Raw genomic sequence first — 24,931 nt, forward strand, 5'->3', positions numbered from 1 at the left:
GCCCCGCCTCCCGGCCGCCGAGGCCCCGCCTCCCTCTCGCGCAGCTTATCCCGGAAGCGCGCGGCCCCGACAGGCGGCGCGGGCTGCGGCACGCGGGCGCGCGGAGGGGGCGGCGCCGGCGGCCGCGGCTTCGCATGGGCTGGGGGAGGGCTCGGTTCCCGGAAAAGCTGCGCGAGAGGGAGGCGGGGCCTCGGCGGCCGGGAGGCGGGGCTGCGGTGGGATGGAGGCAGGGCCACGGCAGGTGGGAGGTGGGGCCGCGGCGGGATGAAGGCGGGGCCCCGACAGGTGGGGGCGGGGCCACGGTGGGCGTCATTGTGAGGGGCACAGTAGGCAGTCTGTGTAAGGAGCGCCGACTGGGCAGCCCACCTGAGAGCTGATAGGAGTCTGATGGGAAAAGATTCCGGAAAGCATCTTGTTTTCTGAAGACGATTTCTCAGTGGAGTCCCGTTTTTCCACATGGCAACTCGGGCTCGAAGTGGTCGAGTGGTTTGCTCAGGCTTCCCCAACTGATCGATGGCAGGATTCAGGTGAACCGAATACAGGATTTAACTCTTCAATTCTCTTCAGCTGCCACTTATCGAGATCTCTAATACTGTTCATCCTGACCAATTTGCAATGAAATAACAGTAAATATGATACCTTAAACTGGAACAATTTGAGAGAGCATCAACACATTTTAAAATAATATACCAAATGTTTTACCACCGATACGGATAAAATTGTGCTGACCCATCCATCCATCACTCTTTAACCCTAACTTTCTGGCTTCTAATCCTACATTTCCTAGATTGTTAAGAATGCAGTTAAGGGATAGTATTTAACTAGTTTTTGTTGATCCAACCGACACACTGTTATTACAGGATGGAAGATCCCTACAACTGTTCCAATTTGATAAGGTGTCAAAATAGTATCCTAATTGTCATTAAAATATATTGGTTTAATATACACACCAGTATATTTCACTGTAATGTGGAATGTTTACATATGTCAGTTGTTAGGTGTGGGTTTTGTGAACCATGTGTAAAGAGAAGGGTTGGCTCTATTGCTAAGTCTATTGTACAAGGTGGTCCCTTGCTTCCCTAATATCCTGCCCGCTGCACAATCAAAACCAACCAACCCTAAACCTCATCAAGTTTCTCCACACACTACTGTTCAACCAACCCATACTTGAAATTCATACACCTGCCTCTTTTTCAAAGAAGGAAGATACTATCCCACCTTAGTTTGTTAATTGGCAATGGAGAGGGATTGAGATGTTTGAATACAGGTGAAAATGGAAACTTCCCCATTTGAGAATGGGACTGGCAGTAGGGGATAAAAAGTAACAAAGAATAGAACTTTTTCTTCCTCCAGCTACATCTGGTTTTGCTTACAACCTGTAAGTCACTTGCCTTTTTCCTCCTGAGAGAAGAGAAAACTGTTTCTGCCTGTAACATTGTACAGAAAGATAAAGACAATTACACTGGATATAAATTTCAAAGGATTATCTTTATTAAACAAGTTGACTTCTAAATGAACATGAACTTGAAAGATGAATTCTCATTCAAATGAGGTACCCATATAAATGATCGTGAAAGGAAGTAATTTGGGACAGGAAAATATGTAGAAACTGATAATCAAAACCGTTAAAGAAATTCCACTAAAACTCTACAACACACACCTCAGAAAATGTTAAAAGTTTGGGTCTTCATTCAGACAATGTGTTGAGCCAGTTTATTTTATAACCTGTAATTAACTTCTTGGGATGTGGGTGTTTAGATACAAATCCTGAATACAACTTTTCATCCCAGGCTATATTCAATTGCTTAATAAATAAGCTTTTTCTCCACCTGCATTTAACCAGAATTGGGCTTCATTACCCCCACCCAAGTATTTAAAGTGAATCTCTGAACTGAATCACCTGCTTAATATAGATTTCAAGATAAGTAGCCTGATTTAGACTATTTCAAAATAAGGTGGCCTAATTGTACATTCAAGGTTTCTTTGAAGAAAATTAAGAAAAAATGAAATATAATGGAAAATTGATTGTTCTGCCTACAGATTCAAAATAAAGGACAAAATTAAAATACAAGTGAGGAACTAGGAAAGATGTCTAGAATGACCCTGCCATAGAAGAGCTCTTACAAATTTGTAAAAGATGACTACCACACAAAAACAAGATTAGTCCCAAAAAGGGGTATTCTTTTTTTAACCTACCAAATTGACAAAAAATTATTTCACTGTTGTCAAGGGTACAATAAATGAACACTGACCTCTGGTGAAGTAACAGTATTTAGGGGAACAATCAAAATTTCTTAATGTTCACATCTTTTGACTTGAATTCCACTTATAGGAAACCACAAGGGTGGTATAAATTTGTCAAGAAATGTTTGCCATAAGCACACATACCTGAAATACTATCCCATAATAGGGGACAGATTGTACAGCTATAGCAGAGTAGAATACTGTGCAATTATTAGTCATGTTGTATAATAAAGACATGGGGAAGTGATTAATATGAAATAAAAATAAGTGGGTCACAAAACACCACACACATGATCCAATCTTATGTTATATGTGCATATGTATCAGTCTCTCTCTTACGCAGCCACCTACCCATCCACGGCCACTAGCACCCAGAATCTTGTATTTCCTTCCTACTAAACTGACCTCCAGGAGGGTAAGCCCCGTGCTCTTCACCTCAGTTCTTTCATCAGGGGAAAAACTCAAATGTTCCAGTGCCCACCAACTACTATTCCTTTTCTTCCTTTTACTATTAAATTATCAAGTCATTTATACCCACTGCTTCTAAATTAAATTTGTAATCTACAAATACTTTCAACACATGTATTAAGTCATTTGATTCTCAAAACCTAAGAATTATTGTACTTTTTTTAAAAAAGAGACAGAGAGAGAGCAAGAGCACACTCCCACAAGGGGGGTGGGCAGAGAGAGAAGCAGACTCCCCACTGAGCAGGGAGCCCAATGATGCAGGACTAGATCCCAAGACTCTGGGATCATGACCTGAGCCGAAGGCAGACACACCGAGCTACTCAGGTGCCCTACTGTACTTTCTTGAGGTGAGAAAACAAGATCAAGGATTGGCTTTTCCAAGGCCTCATTCATTGGTGACTCGGGGACTCCAACCTCAGTAAGATGCTTTTTATTTCTACCAGTCTATCTGCACTTTACCATCCGAAACTAAGCTCTCAAAAGTGCCTAATTCATTGTTTTAAAAGTAATAATGACCCAATAAATCTGTTTGAATTTCAGCTTTGCTAAACCCCAAATTTTAATCCAAGAAAACAGGCCTAAACCTGAGGGGTGCTAAATTTTTAGTAACACCAAACAAGCTTTGAAAAAAAAAACAAAAAAACAGAAATTAACTGATGAGTTCTAAATATCACTAATGGTGATATTTAGAAAAACATACACACCACGGAAGCCACAAATTTTAATTTGATTTTTGTCTTAAATGCCACACTAATGAGATACAAGGTAGTCCTGGATAATAAAAAGTATTTACACATTGAATACAAAATAAATATAAAATTACTGAAAAGTTAGTTATCCACTGATTCATTTTGCATTCCCACTGTTCATCTTCTGTTTCATTTTTCTTTGCCTTTTGTAAATCCTTTTCTTTCTTGCTTTCAAATCAACTTTCGGCTCTGGTTTTACCCACTGTATTTCTATCGGCTTTTCCTCAGCTGGTATAACAAAAACATCTGCAGTGGGATCATGTGGAAGAATAGTCTTTGGTTCTTTCTTTTTCATTTTCTGTGCATCCTTCACTTGTTGTTTCTCTTTGTATTTTGCAGCTGTGATGGATCTTATGATACGCCGATGCTAAAAAAAAAATATCAGATGCTTTCAAAATAAAAACATACTACATATGGTGAGGACATTCACTTATGAGTCCTATTTTCCCTTCACTTTTGTCATTAAAAAAAAGTAGTAATTTGCAAGACTGTATGCAGCAAAAAAACAAATTTAGTTTCACAGTTAACAGAAATTGCTTGACAGAATCATTTCGGCCAGAGAGTTCTGGGCATCCAGGGACCACTGAACAACAAAAATAGCTTACCATGTTTGGTGACTGGTAGTGAGGATTTTCATATAAAGTTGGTCCTCCAAAACTTCCCTGGAAAATCTTTATGAGATTTAAGACAAAGCGAGGTCCTACTTCTACAAGAGCAGCATCTTCTTCTATGATCTTCAATAAAAGGAAACATTTCATTTTGGTTTGGATATACTATTCCTCAAAGTTAGGCTATAAGCTCATTACAAATATGCCTAAAACAAGTGAGAACCAATTAAATTAAGGTGGAATGTATTTTCTGAAATATATTACTAGTTACGGGTAATCGTCATGGGAAAATATTAACTTTTTTTCAGGGTGTTCTTTCAAAATTGAGTAATTTCAATTTGGTCCTTATCTTGCTTCTCACAGTGCACATATTGAATGTATTTTAAAATGAATTTTAAAAACTGCTACCACTGTAACAGAATGTATTAAAGCACCCTGTGGAGAACCCTTTTAAAATTTAAGTCAACCCCTAAATTGTATTTAGACATCTAATTCAAATTAGATTAAAAGGTATATAAAAGGTATATAAAAGGATACATGGCCAAATTTATTTTTGAATGGCTCCTGATTGTGGAATTAAGAGGCAACTTCTGAACTACAAATACTAACACAACACTGTTGGTTCAGGTATGTCTGCCCTCAGAGGCTAAGGGGCTATGTTTAACTCACACTGCAAGGTATCCAACAACCCATGCAGGAAAGAACCCAGATTACTTCACATGCTGTTCTTTCCACCTCTCTACCTTTCTGACTTCTTATCCTGCCAAACTCTTGCTTCAAGATTTCCAGAATCACTTCTCCTCCTAAATGAGTCGCTGTATGACTCATCTCACAGTTCTCATTGAATGCATTCTACAGGGATCATGTTTTTCTAAGTCTTAACAACCTCCACCCCCAGATTCCAACCTCTTTAGAGAGAAACTTGTATCTTACTGAATATATAGTTGCATGTTAGCAAACCCTTACACCACACCAACTGATAGCCATGGAAAAAAGTAAGTAGAGAAGTAGGTAAAGTATGAGATAGTAGTTAACTGCTACGAGTCTGTGGGGGCAAAAAGCTATTTAAAACAAAAGGACTTATTTGCATCTTCTACAAATGCTATATGCTCTATATCCTACTTCATTTCAAAGTGTAATTAAAAATTAATTAAAGCTAACCTGAAAGTTCCGAAACCATATCCTATTATCCAAAATGGTGAAAGTAAACACATGGTCCACAAATGGTTGGCTTTTGGGATGATATCGTGGTGTACTAAAGATCTAGTTAAAAAAAAAAAAAATGTTAATTTCTCATTCTAGCGCATATCATGTATGTTTTAGATAGCTAAATTAACAAAAAGTCCAAAGGAGACACTCATTTATATTACTAAAAATACTTTCTAGAAAAGATATTTACCTGAATTAAGAGTTCTTTTAACAAAGCATAATGTGGTAATTCATCAAAAGCCTATAAAAATAAAGTGAACATATCATTTACAACAGCAGTGTTTTATTTAAAATTGTGGGTTTTTTGAAATTTTAACTAAATTGAATTATACAACTACATCCACTAAAAAACAACCATGCAGACTAAGAAAATTAGACCTCATATACTAAATGAGAAACTTACAGGGTCAAAAGACAAAAGGGGCCGAGAACCTTTCAAACAGTTTCCAGTCATCTTTAGTTCAGCTAGGGTATGGACTAGAAAAAATATAACAACAAAAGTAGTCATAACTTTGGCACAATTATCCCAAAAGAGTATTTTTAATTTTGTCTTAAAAAAAATCTTAAACTGAGTCAACTTACTGTTTTGAACGAGGAATTTAGCAGATGGCCCATGAGGTGAATTTGAAAGCCTGAAAAATAGGAAATTTTTCAACTAATTAGAATTTAGAACGTAGTAAATTCTTACTATCTCACAGTTTAAAAGACACCATACCATGTTTGTAACATCCACATATTTAATTTTCTTTAAAGGTTTCAACTTTTGTGAAATCAAATGAATTTGTTTCATCCCCTGGCCCCCTCTTTTTATATTAAAGACTGAAAGAAGTCTATAACCTAAGAGATATAAATTATAAATCCATTTACAAGAACAGTTCCACCTAAATCCTACTTAATACAATCTTACCACATATAGAGATCCTGTTTTTTCTTAGCTTCAAAATAGATACATTTATTGCAGTTTTTCATTTCACAAACCTAAACAAAGTATAAAAAAAGGAAGTAGATAATAAAAATGAGAACCAAAGCAATTAATATCTAGATTCCTCCAAAAATACTTAAGCAGGTTAATAGGCTACCAAGGTCTAAATCTAGGTAAATTCACAAAAAGAAACATTTAAAGTTCCCCTTAGGTATTCTAAGGTAAACAAGATACTCTGGCCTCTCTTCTGCTTACTGGGAACCTCTATCTTCCTAACATACTCCCATGTTCAACCTACAAAAAGTAAAAAAAGATACCCGAGGGATAAAGCACACTACAATTAGCCTCATCAATCTTAGGAAAATACAGTCCTTTAAGAACCAACTACATCCATTATAATGATTATTTTTATTTTTAACTCTTTAGCGTTTTGATTTTAAGCTCAAGAAATTTAAGATTTTTCTTCCTCATCTGTACTATCATTTCTGTGATTTCCATTTTGTGAAATCACTAAGGGACTGGTAAAAGGCAGAAGTATAGAAAACGTATTTCAAGTTGAATTAAACTTCAACATCCTGAAGGTTTATATTACTATAATATTCATAAACTATCTAATACAGTACTCATCAACTCTCAACTACTTGAGACTTTAAACCTAACAACTTAAAAAAACTCTTAGGTTCACTGCTTTTGTTTCCTAGTGGTCTTAGAACAAACAACAATACTTAACAACACTAAGCTGGTTGTTTTCTAGTCAAGCCTCAACTGCTGGAAACTCATAACTGGTTTTTTTTCACCTATCTTCACTTGAAATTATACTTGTTCATGGACTGAATCCCCCATTGGAATGTAAGCCCCACTGGATGACAGGGCAGTTTTTCTGTTAAACAGTTTCCACAGCACTAGAATAAGGCCATTTATAACAGAGGTTCAAAAATCCATGCTAAATGAATAAAATAAGCCTTTCTAATAGTGAAAGGAAATGAACTTAAAACACAATTCCTCTAAATTTTTAAAAGTTGGCTTTAAAATAGAAGTTCAGTATCTTCAACAATACTTTGAAAATTAACCTATTACTAATTTGTAGTATCTTAAGAGCAATTACCACGTGTATCACCTTTAATACTGGCAGAATACTTTCTAAGATGTGTGGTTTTAAAAATATTTAATGGACTTTTATTTTGTACATGTTGATAGTTTTTTAATAAGTACCCGTTATAAATTTAGCACTGTATTGTACATGAGAAAAAAAGAGATATAATCCTTGTCTTCCAGAAATTTCAATATGTTTGGTAAAATAAGACAAATGTAAGAATGATCAAAAAGTAATACATACTGAATTACTAAACTGTGAGAATAGACAGTATATAAAAATTTATAAGGCAGATTATTGAAGAGTTAAGAAAATTTGTCTGAGTTACCTTTTACAATTTAGAAGTCACTGAATAACTGACTTATTATTTAAATCAACTATCTTTACTGTTCCAAAATATTTTATTTTACTTGAATTACTATCTAAAATTACCTCATTAATGACAAATAACTTGTCTTTACGATCCATTTTTGTATCTATAAAAAGAAAAAAAAGAAAGTAAATAAGATTTCAAAGCTACTTCAAACAAATCATACATGCTTTCTAAAAAAGTATTTTAAGTGTTTTTACAATCTTCAGTTTAAAAGAGATTTTATTTTCAAATTAGACCTAAAAACACATGACCTCTTTAAAAATCTTGTTCATTTTTTCTAAAATGGCTGATTAGAAAACAGTCCTCAAGAATCATAAATTATGATCTAAGCAGTGTTTCTAATCAACTTTACATATTCCACAAGTCCCTTTCAAATATGGAAACATTCTCACAAACTGAACTATGTTCTAGGATTGCAGTTTAAGGAACACTCACTGAAGAAACTAAAATTTGAACTGAAGAAAGTTTCTTTGAATTCTGAATCATAGTTGTCAAGGAAATGGACTGAAAAAAACTGTTTCAGATTATCACAGAAAAAAAATTAGATCTCTTATTAGTTTCAGAGATATAAAGATACTAACAGCGGACCCCAGTTTGAGAAACAGTGGTCTAAGGAACAATGTTATTACCTAGAATTAAAGCCAAAAGCATCTTCCAACACAGGCACAAAAACAGCTGTATGATGGTACTGCCACAGTTCTAAACTTAAAACTTCACTTGCCTGCAAGATACACCATTGCTAAAAAGAGTATCTTGGCATTTAGAAGTAGGCTGAGCCCCAAATTAAAGGTGCTTCAAATCCCACTCTGGTCCATTAACTTTCTAATAAGAACAGGTTTTTTTTGTTTGCAAAAAAAACAAAGATAGTAGGGCACCTAGGTAGCTCAGTGGTTAAGTGTCCGACTCTCGATCTCAGCTCAGGTTTTGATCCTGGGGCTGGGAGTTCAAGCCCTATGTTGGACCCCACACTGGGTGTGGAGCCAACTTAAGAAAAAAAATGCAGATAGCAATACATGGCAATCCTCAATTACTTAGAAGGACAAACCAGCTCGTGACCTCTGAGAGCATTACAATGAAGGCATTCCTGGACCTTCAAGAAATGTTTTGATAATAGGATATCTAAGAAAGTGAAGGGAATATTTAATGAATTTTGTAAAGAATTTCTAACAAAATATTAATTGGAAAAATCTTGTCACTGTTCTGAGGCAACAGAGTTCTTTACCTGAAAAGGCTGAACAAATGACAAGGTTAAACAATGACTTCAAGTGAGAATATACAGATAACTTTATAAATAAGAACTTTTAAAGTGTATGATATAAAGGCACCTGCTTTAGAATGAGGCATCAACATTCTCAAGTCTTGCATTAAATGTCTTGTTCTGAAATTTATTCCTCTGGAAGAAAAGATGAGAATCCGTTCCTTATTTTTCCACTTGCCCTAAAGAAAAAGAAAATGTTAAGATTTTTAAATCTCATACTGAACCTACCTTGTTTTTTTTTTAAAGATAGTTTTAAAAGTATCTCTTTCTTAACTACTCCACCATCCTCTAATGTATCAAGACTACATCCTTAATTCTGCCTCTCTCCCATGTATGTAATTCAGGGAATTGAGATGTTTCACTATACATAGAATCTTTCCACCCTTGAATTCAGAACAAACTCCTCAGTCAATATTCCTTTCACAAGAACATTTTAATATTAATATTTACTAGTTCCTACCAGGAGTCAGGCACTGTTCTTATGTGGGAAGATAGTCAACAAGCAAGCAAATCAATAAAGACATGAAGGCAAGAACAGCATGAAACCCTTATTTAGATGTTTTGCCATTTCTATTCTGTATAACAGGTAACCATAACCATAACATATCTGTCATATAGGATAGAAATGGCAAAGCATCATGGCATCATGTGATTATGCAAAAAAGGGAACTTAAAAAGTCCCCATTTTTTCTTAATAAGACAAAATTTAGATCCCCTATCCAAAAAAGCAAGCTAAGATAGCCCTTAGTTCTAATAAAATAACACAGCCAATGGAAAAGTTAACTTCTTGTATGTAAGGTAAGTAGAGACACAATAATATTCATAAAAAGCTTCCAGGGAGTAAGCCAAACAATCCTGACAATCTCTCAGTAGTATTCACTGACCATGGCTGCCTCCCAGAAATGCTTTCCTTGGCTTTCTTCATTTTTGGTTTTTCTTCTTCCATCTCTCCAATTCCTCCTCCTGACTCCAAAGTGTCTTTCCTAGCCCTCTTTTGGTTTCTGTTCTCCCCAGGACAGGGTTTTCATAATCATTCCATAGTTTCAATTGTCAAATCTATAGAAAGGTAAGGAACTCTCTCCACTCCTAATAAACCAAGTATTTGACTTAATACCTCAAATTCAACTCCAGAAAACTAAACCTTAAATAAAGTTTCCTGTTAAATGATGCAACCATCATTTCCATCCCCCAGGCTTTGAATCATCTATTTGCCCTATTCTCCTATATCATAAGCACTACTAAATGCTGTCAATTTCGCTTTCAAAACAAGAAGGTATCAGGAGGGAAGAATGAAGGGGGGAAATCGGAGGGAGAGATGAACCATGACAGACGATGGACTCTGAAAAACAAACTAAGGGTTCTAGAGGGGAGGGGGGTAGGAGGATGGGTTAGCCTGGTGATGGGCATTAAAGAGGACATGTTCTGCATGGAGCACTGGGTGTTATACGCAAACAATGCATCATGGAACACTATATCAAAAACTAATGATGTAATGTATGGTGATTAACATAATAATAAAAAAATAAAAAAATAAATATACAGTAAAAAAAAAAAAAAAAACTCTTAATGTCTCTTAATCCCCTCCCATTCCAAGTACCCACATTCAGATCCTTATCATCTCAAATCTCCTAAATGGCTAGCCTTCCCAGACAGGTGTTTCTCCAATAGGTTTGGCCGACAAGCACCAGCTTAGTCTTTTTAAAGCACTGTTTCAATCACATCCTTAACCTCCCAGGATTTTCTAAACAAACTCCAATACAACATAGCTTTAACGCTGGATTCTAAAATACATTTCTACTTTTACCTCACTATTGCCCTAAATCAACCCTACCTTTTAGCTAATCTGGCTCTATTTTCATTTTTCCTCCACATCAATGCCTTTGATCATTTTTTCTTCTTTGCCCTTGTATTGTTCCCTCTCATTTTTGAATACTAAAATTGTGCCCTTACTTTGAGATCCAGCTCAAGGGCTGATCCCTTACCTGACTGTCCTAGGGTAAAAGTAACCTCTACCTTCTGTACTTCCATAGAATTTCTCATAATATGACTCAGGTCATAGATACTACCATATTTCCTTCCAGGTTAAGGGAAGAGTGGGAGCACTAACATTTATTGAAAATCCTCCAGAAGTCCAGCTTATTCTTCATAAAAAGTAAATCACATTTTCTTCTTCTTAATTTGCAGATGACAAAAGAGCTCAAAACGTGGACATTAATTATCTGTAGGGCTAGAATTTAAACTCATCTTTCATCCCTCAGAGCTAACTCCTTTCCTAGTGCTTGCCACCATAGTGGTCATTTATCACCTACTACCTGCTAAAGTACTATGCTAAGGGCCAGGAAAGTAGAAATAGAATCAAAATAGAAATAAATCAAAGACCATCTTTGTGTCCAAAGTATTCGACCTAGCTTACGGAAAGGAAGTTAAGCCCAACAACTTGTGTTCACCTTCTCTTGAATACAAACCATGAACTTACATGAGTTCTTAAGTTTCCTTCCAAACTCCCAACACTTCAGAAAGAAAGTCACATTCTAGTTTAGCAATCCCAAAGCCAGAGGAAACCTAACTTCGTACAGTACCTGACCTATATATAACAAGTCTGAATACGAGAAAAGTTCATTCTATCTAGTCTAGCTTTCATCATCCCTTAAGAGTTAAAAACCTGATCAGACAAGTCCAAGTCATTATCCCAAGGGCAGCAACTTTTTAAAGGACCGCCTAACAAGCTTCAGGATCCCTGACTGACAGTAGCTATGGCGGAATAGGGGGACGAGTAACTTCTGGAAGATATATACTCAACAGCGAGAAATAACTTTAAGGAAAAGCAATACCACCCCCAAGGGCGGGAAATGGAGTAATCAGAAGACACAACACTGGGATTGAGTACCCCAAAGGTTGCTTCCCTGTGAACCGTTCCGAAGCCCGCCCGCTTCCTCGGCCGCAGCCTCCAGGAGACGGCCACGTGCATGAGAGTCAGCTGTAAGCGCGGTGTCTGACCGGGAGGAGAGCTGAGACCGAGCTCCGGTAACAGGCAACCTCGAAATTAGCAAAGCTCTCATCAGGGAGGCGGCCCCAGGGAAGGCGTGTAGAGCCGCAGGTATAACCTGGATGAAAGCCCTCTCTACCTTGCAAACGGGGCCTGGGATACGGTCTCTCTCTTCTTCCTCCGCCTCTTCTGCCATGTCGCGCAGCTTAGCTGGCTGCTTGGCATCTTTTTCGTTCCTTTTTGTTTTTTTCGCCTGAACCGCTAAGCCTCCACGCCGCTTCCTCTTGGTCGCCGCCATCTTGCCTGACCGCCTTCGCTCTCGGCTTTCCTTCCGGCTCTGCCCCTCGCTCCCCTTTCCGATCTCTATGGTACCGAGCGCTCGGCTCTGCAGTCCCCCGGCTCGATGGTACCTTTTTCCGGTTTCTGGTGACGCACGCGCAGCTCTCTAAGCCGCCTCTATCTCTGAGGTGACGGTGGCCGAGGTGGCTGTGTGGTCTGCAAAGAGTGGCGGGAGCGGCTGCATTTTTCTCCCCAGTTACCCGGGGGGCGCGGCCCGGCTTCTTCGGTGACTTGGCTGCGAAGGGCTCTCGGGCGTCGGATCCCGCCGGAAAGGTAAGGTTTCCGCGCCCCGGATCCCGGGGCCAGTAGATAGATGCCGCCTCTCGACGGGTTGGTGAATGGGGTTGTGTGGGACTCGAGGATCTTTCGAGGAATGGGGGCCCGCCCTCCATCGCCTATTCTGTTAGGGTTAAGGTTGGGGGCACCGGACAGCGCAAACCCGACTCTGCGGGGACACGTAGTCCCAGTTTGGGGGGACTGGCCCCCCGTAAAACTACCGTGTTAGTTGCCTGTTTTCATTGTTCACAATTTTTCTTGTGTTACTAGCCTCTTATAAAGACGAGGAAATCGTAGCTTAGAGTGAAGAGTAATTTCCCCCCAAAGTTAGAGAGTTGAAGTGGCAGAAGTGGGGTGCAACCCCTGTCCAGCGGAGTTCGATGCCCAGGCGTCTTCTATTCGCCTCAGCGCAGGTTGACATCGCGGGCCTTGCCAGCTTTGATCCGGAGTTTTATTGTCGAATCTCATCAGGTGTTTGGTGATTCTCGGCAGCAAGTGTTGGCACCGGGAGCATCCCTTGGGACCAAATGTGCAGTGGACGATGCCCCTCCTAACCCCACAGATCCAAGACGAGAATGACTACAGCTTAGTGGCCAGCCTTGACAACGTTAGGAATCTCTCCACTATCTTGAAGGCTATTCATTTCCGAGAACATGCTACGTGTTTCGCTACTAAAAATGGAATCAAGGTTACAGTGGAAAATGCAAAGTGTGTGCAAGCAAATGCTTTTATTCAGGTATGGAAATAGGCATCTTTTAAGTGATTTGCCAACAGTCCCGCAGTTGACAAGTGGCTGAGTTGGGATGAGAACCCAAACATTGTTTCCAGAGTATATGCTCTTGGCCAGTACTTCCCTTTTCCCTTTTATTGGTTATAATCTGTCATTACAAAGTAATATATGTATGGTTCAGAGAGGATTTCAGATTTAATCCACCTTTTTTTTTAAAGATTTTATTTATTTGACAGAGCACAAGCCGGGGGAGCGGCAGGCAGAGGGAGAAGCAGGCTCCCCACTGAGCAGGGAGCCCAATGCCATGGGGGGCTCAATCCCAGGACTCTGGGATCATGACCTGAACCGAAGGCAGATGCTTATCCAACAGCCACCCAGGCACCCCTAATCCAACATTTTTTTGAACACCAAAGTGCACAGTGTGACCTCAGGTATAGAGGGATAGATAAGACATGGTTCCTGTCCTCAAAAGAAATTGAAAACTAGTATCACTCATGCATTATCAAATTGTTTGGCTATTTTCCAAATGACTTTAGCCCTGTCGATGGGCAAAAAATGAGACAAGGGAAAGTCATGTGGGCGATAGTTTAGATCAAGAAGCTAGATGAAAGACCTTTCATAAAGTTTTGCATGGTGCCGAAATCAGTTAGACCTTTAAATGCTGAGTAGTAGTATTCTAATGGATAATAGTTGAAAAAGCTTAAGATGTTTTGATTGGTAATCAGAAATTATTTTCATGGGGTTAGCACAATATTGTTATTTTTAAAACGTATAAAGTGAAATCTCGAACCTTGTATGTGAGTTTTCATTAATATATATATACATTTTCATGTTTACTTTTTTTCACAGGCTGGAATATTTCAAGAGTTTATAGTTCAGGAAGAGTCTGTTACTTTTCGAATAAATTTAACTGTCCTTTTAGACTGTTTATCTATTTTTGGATCAAGTCCTATGCCAGGTGAGCCATTTTATTATGACACAAAAGCATTATACAGATGGTCAGAAAAATACAGGAAAAGTTATTAGAAGTAAGAAACATATCTTGGAAATTGCAAATTCATTTTTCACTGGTCACAATCATGGATTCTAACTTTTCACATTAATAGAAAGTGTACTATGGTTCTTTCCGTATTTGCAAAAGTATTTATATTAATCTTTTTTTAATTTACAAAGTTTTGGGGATTTTAAATTTGAACTGGCCAAGAGAAGACTTTGAATATGTGTTAGCTTTAACATTGCAAAATATGTATTAAATGCTTCCTTTCCCTAACTTGTTCAGAATTACACAGTTTAGTGGCCAAGAAAAACAAACCAATTCTCCTCACACTTAGTTTACTGTGTTCAAAATGTGCTTGCTTTTATTTAAGTCCTGTTTATAAATTGTCTATTTCCTGAAATGTTTAATTTTAAAATATATGTTTTATTTTTTTAGGAATAGTGAATTCAGTTGCTATGGATATAAAATTACAAGGAATCCCCTGAAGAATGATTTCATTTCACAGGAATCTAGAGATTAGCTAGGGAAAGTTCAGTTGTGGTTCTTTAGAAAATATATTTTAATTTTGTACTGACAATTCCATTATTATTATACATTTTTCTAATGCAGCATTCCCTAGCTGGTTTTTCATAAAACATCTGCCTTCCCCCATTCCTCACTGTGGCTCTCCATCCAGTAAGAGAAAGCAGATAGAATGTCTAGTCATATTCCTCCCCCTTTCTAGGGGTTTGTAGTGTTAAAACCCACACCACCATGAACCACCCTCTCTTTTCTCCCAATTTGATCTTACAGTTTGAGGAAATGTAAATAATATCTCGCAATAGGAAAGGTTGGAAGGATCCTTATCACAGCGAATACGCTGACATTATCATACAGACAGTATCAAAGCAGTCCACTGTTGCATACACTGCACCTTTGAGAAAGAGCATAGCCTATTCTCTAGTAATTCTGTTACTTGCAGTATTGGCCCATGTAGATTCTCCATCCTGAAAATTGTAGATATATAAAATCAATAAGCTATTTCTGAGGTGTTTTTGGCAAGCTGGAAAATGATTTCAAAGAGTTACAGTTTGTTCTCATTGCCAGTTTTATTAGTTATTGTTTGAATTGTCTATGCGTAACTTATCAGGGAAAATATACCTTTTTATAAAGAGATGCATACATATGTGTTAGAAATTGGGCAGAATAAAATAATCTTCAGGAATTTAAGTATCATTTAAGGAGAAGCGGAACCTGCATTATAAAGCTAAGCCCAACATGTGATTTATTTCCATTGCAGGGACTTTAACTGCACTTCGGATGTGTTACCAAGGTTATGGTTACCCTTTGATGCTATTTCTGGAAGAAGGAGGAGTGGTGACAGTCTGTAAAATCAATACTCAGGAACCCGAGGAAACTCTGGATTTTGATTTCTGCAGCACCAATGTTATCAATAAAATTATTCTGCAGTCAGAGGGGCTCCGTGAAGCATTTTCCGAATTGGATATGACAAGTGAAGTGCTACAGATCACCATGTCTCCCGACAAGCCTTATTTCAGGTACTTGAACTCAGGGCAATTATAATTAATACTGTAATCTACTCTTATCTCCCTCCTTACACATTTGCTTAGGATGCAGAACTTTTATTATCCAGGTTCCTAGAATTTTCAGATCTTTAGAGAGCTTTTACTCTTATTTCATACTTCTATAGATTGGGAAACCTGTGGTCCAGGAAGATGAACTCAGTATTTAAAGTTTCATAGTTAGGTAGTGTTGGTTTGTAGGTGAATAGCCCTGTCTCCTACTTTATAAACTAATGGTCTTTTCATTGTACTACTTACTGGTGTAGCTCAAGTTACATCACGAGGAAAATTTGGGCTTAAACTTTTGGCAAAGGTGTTTATATCATATGGTATCTCTTCTTCTTTCCTTTCAAGTTAGTATAGGATGCAAAAGGAAACAGATGTTTTCTATACATGGTTCATTCATTAAGTATCTATTAGTCACCTACTGTGTGCCTATCTACCTTTTTAAGCACTTTGGAAGGGAATGGCTTAAAGTCAAGGTGAAGAGAAAGATATGTGAAACAGCCTCGAAGGAACAGAATTGCATGCCGCTAAGTACCAAAATACAGAGACACTTAGAGAACAGTACCTGAGTACTTATGGGGGATTGATCGAGGCAAGCTTCCTAAGGGAGGGCAATTTTCAGCAGGAGTACAATGTCAAAAACTCTCAAGCTGCTCCTGATGTTTTGAACCAACAAATTATGAAATTTTCAGGATTAGAATCAATTTGGAGAGAGGATTTAAATAGTTCTTTTCTTTTTAATTACATCAGAATATTAAAAAGTAAAGGAACTAAAAATACATAAGGAATGAGAGGTATGTTGTTCTTTTTACATCTACTCTAGAAAAATTGCAGGCCCTTATCATGACATGGAGCAGTTAAAAATTTGACTCAAGATTGGTTAAAATATTAACCAAAATGGAAATGCTACCTAAGCAGTGATAAGAATTAAAATCTGGGCACTTAAACAGTATATTTCAGAGGATCCCCACCTAAGTGATGTCTCTCAGCATAGGTAACTAGATAGATCGTGGTATCTTTCATCTCCTGTATGGGAAATGATTTGGTGGTGGGGAACTAGGAGTTGAAATTTTTTTCCAGATGTGTCAAATTTGAGGTGCCCCTGAAACTAGGGAGTATTGGACATACGGAGTTCAGGACATCAGTCTAGAATGGAAATTTAGATTTTGGAGTCATCATAATGGCTAGGTATGGACAAGATGGCTCAGAGAGAAAGAGCTTACTTTAGAGGAGAGAAAAGATGGAACCTGAGGAAGACTAGCACCTAGGTCTTCTATCACTGTGCTCACACAGTACTTACCAATGTGGTAACCCCATAGCAAATGATCAATAAATTCTTGCAGATTAAACAAACATACAAACATTTACAAATTGCTAAACACACAAACTGCTGACACTGCCAAGCAAGGAAAACCGTGAAACCGCCTAAAGAGTAGTCTGACTAAGATACAGAAGAGCCAGAATTCCGGGGTGTGGTGGCGAGGATGGGGCTCAGGACCCCGGGCTTCCCGATGAGTTTGATTAGGGTCTTCCATCATTCTTCAAACTCTCTCTCCTTTTATATGATTTCTGATTTAAGGATGAGGAAAGGTGAGTATCAGAGTAGAATTGAGGTAATGAAATTGAGGCAAACACCCCTGGATTTTGATGGATTCATGATGGATTTTTTCCAAAGCTGCTTATTAGTTGCTAGATCTTCTGAACTCCCACAGCATCCTGCGGGAATCTTTATTACTGTAATTGGTATAGTGTATTGTCAGCGTTTGTTTATATTATGTGTTTCATTCACCAGAATGAGCTTCTTAAGGAAGTGTCTTCTTTACTGAGATCCTAATGTGGCTTATTGCTGGACCAGTGAATAAATGAATTGCTCATTTTTTTACTGTAGGTTATCTACTTTTGGGAATGCGGGAAGCTCCCACCTTGATTATCCCAAAGATTCTGATTTGATGGAATCATTTCATTGTAACCAGACCCAGGTGAACAGGTCAGTTCTTAAAATATTCGTGATGAAGGTGAGGTTGAATATCACATATCTATTAAATAAATGTAAAACTTTCAATCTGTTGCTAAAGGTATAACATCCTAAAGATATAAAGAGTAGGGTGCTGGATGTACTTGGGGATTTGGGGTTGTGATAGTGGATGAAATTTTATAAATGAAAAATATTAGCAAATTGGACAAGTATTTGATTTTATTACTTGGTAGTGTTTGGCTAATTTTTGTCTTTTACTTGGAGTTATGAGCACTGCTTCAAGTGTGTCCAAATAACAACTGCTTCTTATTTACGCCTCTACAGATACAAGATTTCCTTACTGAAACCCTCCACAAAGGCCTTAGTCCTGTCTTGTAAGGTATCTATTCGAACAGATAACCGAGGATTCCTCTCATTACAGTATATGATTAGAAATGAAGATGGACAGATATGTTTTGTGGAATATTACTGCTGCCCTGATGAGGAAGTTCCTGAATCAGAGTCTTAAGTATGGCCTTCCCTGTGGTTTCTACGTGAACATTCATGATAGGTCACGTCCTCATTCTGGGTATAGTATCTCCAGGAGACTGGGTTTTCTAAAGGGAAGAAGCATGGAGGAGACGCAAACAAGGTCCATGTACCCTAATAGTTGCTGTATATTTTGTAAGTAAATGTTTTCATATAGTCATGGATTACCCACTACTGGACTGTCCTTTGGTTCTGTCTTTTGAACTCATCATTGATATGAGCCAAGATGAATAATCTATTTAAGTCAGACATTTCAAGAGTCTAAAAATTTAAAGTTTGATGAATCCATACCTGAAATGTTCTTTTATTTATTTACTATTAGAAAGAGCAGCTGCATATGGGCATTGCTTATTAGTTTGAATTCCGAAGAATATATCTTAACAGTGGTTCTCAAAGTGTGGCATCTAGACCAATAGCATCACCATTACCTGGAAACTTGTCAGAAACTCTGGAGGTGGGCCAATAATCTGTAGCTTAAGAAAACTTTCCCCCAGGAAATTCTGATGCATGCTAATGTTGGAGAACCACTGTTTTGAAGGATACTTTTTTTTGTTGTTTTAATAGCATTTAATTGCACTGAAGTGATTGCTTTTACGTGTGATTTCTTCCCAAATGTTCTGAAGTTTAGGCTTTGCCAAACAAGTCTGAGTAATTATATGATTTATTTTTAAAGTATACATTTTAAAGAAATCTATGAACAAGATATATAAAACAGTCTTCAGAGTTGAGTTACAGGATTTCTTCTTGTTCTCTGCAACTGTTCAGTGCAGTAAGTACTATAGTAAGTACTTATTAGATAACTTCTGTTGGCCTATAAGAGTTTCTCATCCAAACCAAGATGTAGAAAATCAGTTATTAAGTGATTTTGCACTTTCTTGGGTAGTTTTCCATCAATTTTTATGGCATGTGGATATTTAATAAAATGAAATACTAAAATTATCTGGCTTGTTTTCTAGTAGAAAAAATATATAACTAAAATAAAGTTTCCTGTACCGTGTGATACAAATCAGTGTTGGGCAGGCACCATTGGCCTTTGTGGGTGGGACAGTTCTTCATGGAGAAAAAACTCATCCCATTGCAGGATTCATTTAGCCTCCTTGGCTCCTACCCACTGATGCCAATCCTTGTGACCCCCACCCCCCCGCTACTGATGGTTAAAAACCATTGAATAATATTCATCAAAAACATTCATCAAAGGGGTATATGGGTATATTTGGAATGCCTTACCTTAAAATAGGCCACATGGCATGAGAGGAGATTGGTTTGGAGAGTAGTTCAGCAAAGCACTTCAGGGAAACACTCCCCCAGAACAGCTGTGGGCTCTGCTCCCCGGGACATGGACAATTCTGGGTGTCTAGCTCAGAGTGACTCCCTGATAACTACTGAGCCCCCCAAGTCATCTCAGGATGCCGGCTGGCACAAAAAGAGTTAGAGTTTTGTAAAGTATAGTATATGTTCAAGAAGGAAATGAATGACTCTACTAAATGTGTAAATTTTTTTTTTAGATAAACATCAAAAACAACAAATATAAAACGTAATTATGAAAATATTTAGTCAGTTTCAAGGACTATAATTTTCCTTTAAAATAGGGCAGTTATTTTTGGGTTTTGTTCACTGGTATGTCCTGTACCTAGAACAATGCCTAGTATGTAACACATTCAGTAAATATTTGTTAGATGAAAGAACCTCCATTTCAGATTATCTTTTAGCATCTTATTAGTCACTATAATTTCAGTTATTTAGCTCTGAATTGATTTTGGTCTAATGTATTTTTTGAAAGTTAGACCTGTAAGGATTTAAAATATATATTGGTTTAATAGGGAAAGATTGAGTTTTTGCACATTTAAGACCATTTTAGTTGCACATATCTTTAGCTGTTTAGAATTCATAAGCTAATGAATGTAATTCTTTCTCCATCAGTCTAACAGGAAGCTACCGATTTAACACAGAATTTCCTATTCAGTGTGTTCTCTTGGACCTAGGAATTACTAGTTTAACTTTGTTCAAATTCCTATGACAGTCCGCTAGGGGGAGTGTTTTCTCAGGCCAACCAGACGCACTGGTGACTACAAATTCAAGTGTCACACACAGAAAAATAGAACCTTATTTTTCAGACCTTTAGTTTTTTGCCTTTTTGAAGTTTATCTCATTTTCTTATTAAATTGAGCTTATTATGGGAATGGGTAGTTAATCTTTTTCTCCATTTTTAATGTTTTTCCCTGTTTGATGGTGTGTTTCCACCTGGATTGATGAAATGATTTAAAAAGCAAAATAAAATGATTTTTAAAATTCTGCTCTTCTAATAAAAATAAATCTTGTAGCACAATCACTTTTATAAGGAGCCACCGAGTTTCTACGGTGCATCAAGTAGTGCTGTTAAGAATTCATTACAGTTCCTGAAAGGGCAGTGTGTAGCATTTGTAACAGCTTAGGCTGGGGAGTTTTTCCAACAGTGTACTCCCTTCTTCTGTTCCCTGTCTTCACACCGACTTCCCCTTGTCCCCACCCGAAACAAAATCTCCTGGGTCCTGAGGAATTGGGGAGATGGTCTGGTTTTTCTCTCCTACTTCTGGCGTAGGTAGTATTTGCACACACAGGTTGGGTTATGCGCACAGCCCGTGCAGAGGGCAGCTGTCACGTGGGTCTCCCGCATGGGAGTGACAGCGCCCCATCAGAAAGGCCACAGGCTGCTGTTCCATGGGCTTGTGCTATCCATATCGCAGTCCCCACCAGAGATTTCCATGATGAGGAGAGTAAATGTTTAAAGTAGGTTTTACTTTTGAAATTAATAGTTCATTGATCAATCCAATAGATGATAGTAGTGGCTGTCCTTGGCAGAACGAGAGGCTGTGTGAAACGAATAAAGTCCATCAGAGTAGTTCCCCGTACTTGCGTGGAAAACACACGAGAGTCTAGTGAGGCTTGTAGCCTGTACGTTTGGGCTTGACCCCTATAGGGTTTTGCTTCCTGCCATTTTGTCCAAGGATTTCTGGTTGCTTGTTGCTGACTGGATTAGGACAGTCTCACCTCTGGAATATTGTCAAGTTTGCCTTACATAGGCCTTTTGTGGGAACTGGTGGGTGAGCTACTAAAACAGAGAAGTGGGGCTTCACTGACCTAAAGGAACAGGCTGCATAAACTGTTTGCATGCTTGCTGATAAATGTTTATTAAAATCTGTATGTGGTACAGTTTGATCTGGGCTTGGTTTTTTTTTTCCTTGTCTGATTTGGCATAGAGATTGTAGGAAAATAGCTAACCCTCATCCACCTCAAAAATTCCAGTGCCTGTTAGCTAATTATTTTTTCTTTTTTATTATTATGTTATGTTAATCACCATACATTACTTCATTAGTTTTTGATGTAGTGTTCCATGATTGTTTGTGCATAACACCCAGTGCTCCATGCAGAACGTGCCCTCTTTAATACCCACCACCAGGCTAACCCATCCTCCCACACCCCTCCCCTCTAGAACCCTCAGTTTGTTTCTCAGAGCCCATAGTCTCTCATGGTTCGTCTCCCCCTCTGATTTCCCCCCCTTCATTCTTCCCCTCCTGCTATCTTCTTTTTTTTTTTTTTTTTAACATATAATGTATTATTTGTTTCAGAGGTACAGGTCTGTGATTCAACAGTCTTACACAATTCACAGCACTCACCATAGCACATACCCTCCCCAATGTCTATCACCCAGCCACCCCATCCCTCCCACCCCCCACCACTCCAGCAACCCTCAGTTTGTTTCCTGAGATTAATAATTCCTCATATCAGGGGTGCCTGGGTGGCTCAGATGGTTAAGCGTCTGCCTTCAGCTCAGGTCATGATCCCGGGGTCCTGGGATCGAGCCCCACATTGGGCTCCTGGCTCAGCGAGGAGCATGCTTCTCCCTTTCCCTCTGCCTCTCTCCCTGTTCATGCTCTCTCTCTCTCTCTCTCTCTCTCTCTCTGTATCTCTGTGTCTCAAATGAATAAATAAAATCTTTAAAAAAAAAAAAGAATTCCTCATATCAGTGAGGTCATTTGATACGTGTCTTTCTCTGATTGACTTATTTCGCTCAGCATGATACCCTCCAGTTCCATCCACGTCATTGCAAATGGCACAATTTCATTCCTTTTGATGGCTGCATAATACTCCATTGTATATATATACCACATCTTCTTTATCCATTCATCTGTCAATGGACATCTTGGCTCTTTGCACAGTTTGGCTATCGTGGACATTGCTGCTATAAACATCGGGGTGCACATACCCCTTCGGATCCCTACATTTGTATCTTCGGGGTAAATACCCAGTAGTGCAATTGCTGGATCGTATGGTAGCTCTATTTTCAACTTTTTGAGGAACCTCCATACTGTTTTCCAGAGTGGCTGCACCAGCTTGCATTCCCACCACCTGTTAGCTAATTTAAAAAGAATCTGAAGGTTGTGAATGACCTTACTCAGATCTGTGAGAAACATCAAGTGTTTGATTGGGGTGGATTATCCAGATTGCTGGTTCCCAATGAATGAATTTAGAAAGTGGCTTAGTTCTCATCCAGAGTTTTCCAAAAGAGAATGCAAGTTTATATTCAGTTTTACTGAGTTGACTATTTCCAAGGTGGTTTCTTAAAACTTGGGGATTTCACAAAATACTAAAATTTGAAAACTTTTAGAACCGACATAAGTAACAACTTAATATTTTCTCAGGTATGAGGATATTTAAACCATAGCCACCATTCATTATCACCACCGTTTCATTAAACAATTTAACATCAAAATTTCACAAAATGGACTACTAGCAACTTTACTCTGACAATAAACACTGGGAATATTTAAGTGTTTAATTTCAAATGCAATAAAAGGATCACACCAATAACGTTTTGCAATGTTACACTTTATGCTATTGTTTTATTGATACAGGTTTGTCAGTCTGGAGATCTTAAGACGTTTGGGGTCCCCCAAAATAATTTTAGTGTTATGCAAAATGGAGTCCAGATGGCCACTTCTGTCTAGTACTTTTGTTTTTTATCACAGTCATTGTTGAAAACCCATTTTCATCTGGATATGTGAAAATGGAAGCAACTCTTCTGAGGCTACTTTAGTCAATTCAGAATATTCTGCGTAAGAACAGCAGGCCTATCTCCAGACAGGGCTAAAATTAGCAAGGACAGACTGGGTGACCAGTTCACAAGCACTGCAGTAAAGGTCAGTGGGATACAGCTGCCTTCAAGCAGGGCTGCAATCTGAGACTTTAGCCCTGAGTGCCAAACTGAAAGCTCTCTGGGAATTAGCGAGGGGAGAACATAGCTGCAGGACGGACGGAGACTACCAGTCTGTAGACAAGCCATTGGATTAACTGGTATTATGTACTTAAGCCAAAGCAGCACACTACTCACCACTATACATTGCTTGGGTACTGGTTCATCATTAGGTTTTACAGACTGAACAAAGGACAGATAAATAATTTTTTGAATGAAGAACCAATTCTTATAAGCACTGAGTGAAGTAGAGATGTTGTTAGAAGACACTTGGATCCCAAAGACAGTCTTTGAGCTCCATTAAATCTGCTAACCCAACTGAGAACCGATGAAAAGGGAAAATAAAAGTTTCTTATATCATAAACTCACAGGGATCTGATTGTTCTCCCTGAGTACCTTGAAGAAGGCAGTAAGGAATTTAATTTGAGATTGCCAATTTCTTTTCCTAGATACACATTTGTTCAGGGGGTAAGGATTTTTTTTTTTTTTTTTTAAACCTTGGTGAACATTCCTTCCATAAAACAAGCCTCCTTAATCCAATTTGGGTTGAGGGCAGCCTAGTGGGATAGAAGGTATAATCATCTATGATTCAGGAAGTCAGCTTTATAATCGCCAGGCTGACCTTGAACAAATCAACCTCTCTTGTCCCTTGTTTCTTCATTTATAATAAGAATCAAAAAGCCCTCTCTGACTCTTAACATGGCATGAGACCAGGGCAAATGTTTTCGGAAGATCAAATGTTTCTTCACAAGGCAGTTTTAGTGACCTGAAACAGGATATGACTAAAAGTACTTCCAAATAGTATATTAAAAGTCACCAATAAACTACTTAGATATTGCAGAATCTTCTTTAAAAACCAGAACTGAAAAAAATTAGTTATAAAAGGGAAATAAGAAAGGTATTGGAGTCCCAGTCACTAAAAAACTAAAAGCGTCGGTCTAAAAAAGATTTCTGACCCCCCTCTCCACCCCAAGTTACCAATCAGGATCCTGCTTTCTAATGGCCCCTGGGTATTTTACCTGTAATGGTGCTGCTCAGTAGACTTTTTTTTTTTTCTTTACAGTCCTTAATTCTGCCTTTGATCTGCCATTGCTATCAGTGTTGATAAATCTATCTTGTGATCCAGAATTTTTGTTATCAACAGGTTGGCTTTATTGTTGGCTATCTTGTATGGAGGTTTTCTCTTTACTAATAACAGAAGACCTAAAGGGAAGGAGAAAACCATTTGTGCATTTTTCTTTGTTCTTGCCATCTCGTCCAGCTTCAAATCACTGCTTTATTAAGCTAGAAGGCTGGACTGAGTCTGAGGCAACTATTTCACCATGTGCTCATACCCCTAAAATATTGACTCTTGTAATAGGCCTCTAAAATGATTCTA

The 24,931-nt window shown here is 38.2% G+C and overlaps 3 protein-coding genes across 3 annotated transcripts in view; 1 reads left to right on the forward strand and 2 right to left on the reverse strand.

Moving 5' to 3' along the window:
- Positions 1-3,013: 3,013 nt before the first annotated feature.
- Positions 3,014-12,315, reverse strand: BRIX1 (biogenesis of ribosomes BRX1). The gene is made up of 10 exons (XM_021696120.1): positions 12,050-12,315; positions 8,992-9,103; positions 7,726-7,769; positions 6,186-6,256; positions 5,861-5,910; positions 5,682-5,755; positions 5,469-5,519; positions 5,231-5,332; positions 4,067-4,195; positions 3,014-3,828 (listed from the first exon to the last, which is right to left on the reverse strand). The coding sequence occupies exons 1-10, from the start codon at positions 12,206-12,208 to the stop codon at positions 3,559-3,561; spliced, it is 1,062 nt and encodes a 353-aa protein (XP_021551795.1). The 5' UTR covers positions 12,209-12,315; the 3' UTR covers positions 3,014-3,558.
- Positions 12,316-13,015: 700 nt separating this feature from the next.
- Positions 13,016-19,378, forward strand: RAD1 (RAD1 checkpoint DNA exonuclease). The gene is made up of 5 exons (XM_021696108.2): positions 13,016-13,261; positions 14,105-14,213; positions 15,532-15,790; positions 17,709-17,807; positions 18,120-19,378. Exons 1-5 carry the CDS (start codon positions 13,067-13,069, stop codon positions 18,301-18,303), a joined length of 846 nt encoding a protein of 281 aa, XP_021551783.1. The 5' UTR covers positions 13,016-13,066; the 3' UTR covers positions 18,304-19,378.
- Positions 19,379-24,619: 5,241 nt separating this feature from the next.
- The window catches only part of TTC23L (tetratricopeptide repeat domain 23 like), a 50,576-nt gene continuing 50,264 nt past the window's right edge, over positions 24,620-24,931 (reverse strand). The window contains exon 11 of the mRNA XM_044916681.1: positions 24,620-24,756. Within this exon, the coding sequence (XP_044772616.1) occupies positions 24,620-24,756 (137 nt within the window). The remainder of the gene's footprint in view (positions 24,757-24,931) is intronic.

This window comes from Neomonachus schauinslandi, chromosome 7, assembly GCF_002201575.2.
Source record: "Neomonachus schauinslandi chromosome 7, ASM220157v2, whole genome shotgun sequence".
NCBI lineage: Eukaryota > Metazoa > Chordata > Mammalia > Carnivora > Phocidae > Neomonachus > Neomonachus schauinslandi.

Coding starts and splice junctions, on each gene's coding strand:
- BRIX1 (XM_021696120.1), bottom strand. CDS start 12,208: ATGGCGGCGACCAAGAGGAAGCGGCGTGGAGGCTTAGCGGTTCAGGCG. Junction 7,770..8,991: donor GATGCCTCATTCTAAAGCAG/GTGCCTTTATAT, acceptor TTCTTTTTATAG/ATACAAAAATGGATCGTAAA. Junction 5,520..5,681: donor CCCTTTTGTCTTTTGACCCT/GTAAGTTTCTCA, acceptor TTATTTTTATAG/GCTTTTGATGAATTACCACA.
- RAD1 (XM_021696108.2), top strand. CDS start 13,067: ATGCCCCTCCTAACCCCACAGATCCAAGACGAGAATGACTACAGCTTA. Junction 13,262..14,104: donor AAGCAAATGCTTTTATTCAG/GTATGGAAATAG, acceptor TTTTTTTCACAG/GCTGGAATATTTCAAGAGTT. Junction 15,791..17,708: donor CCCGACAAGCCTTATTTCAG/GTACTTGAACTC, acceptor TTTTTACTGTAG/GTTATCTACTTTTGGGAATG.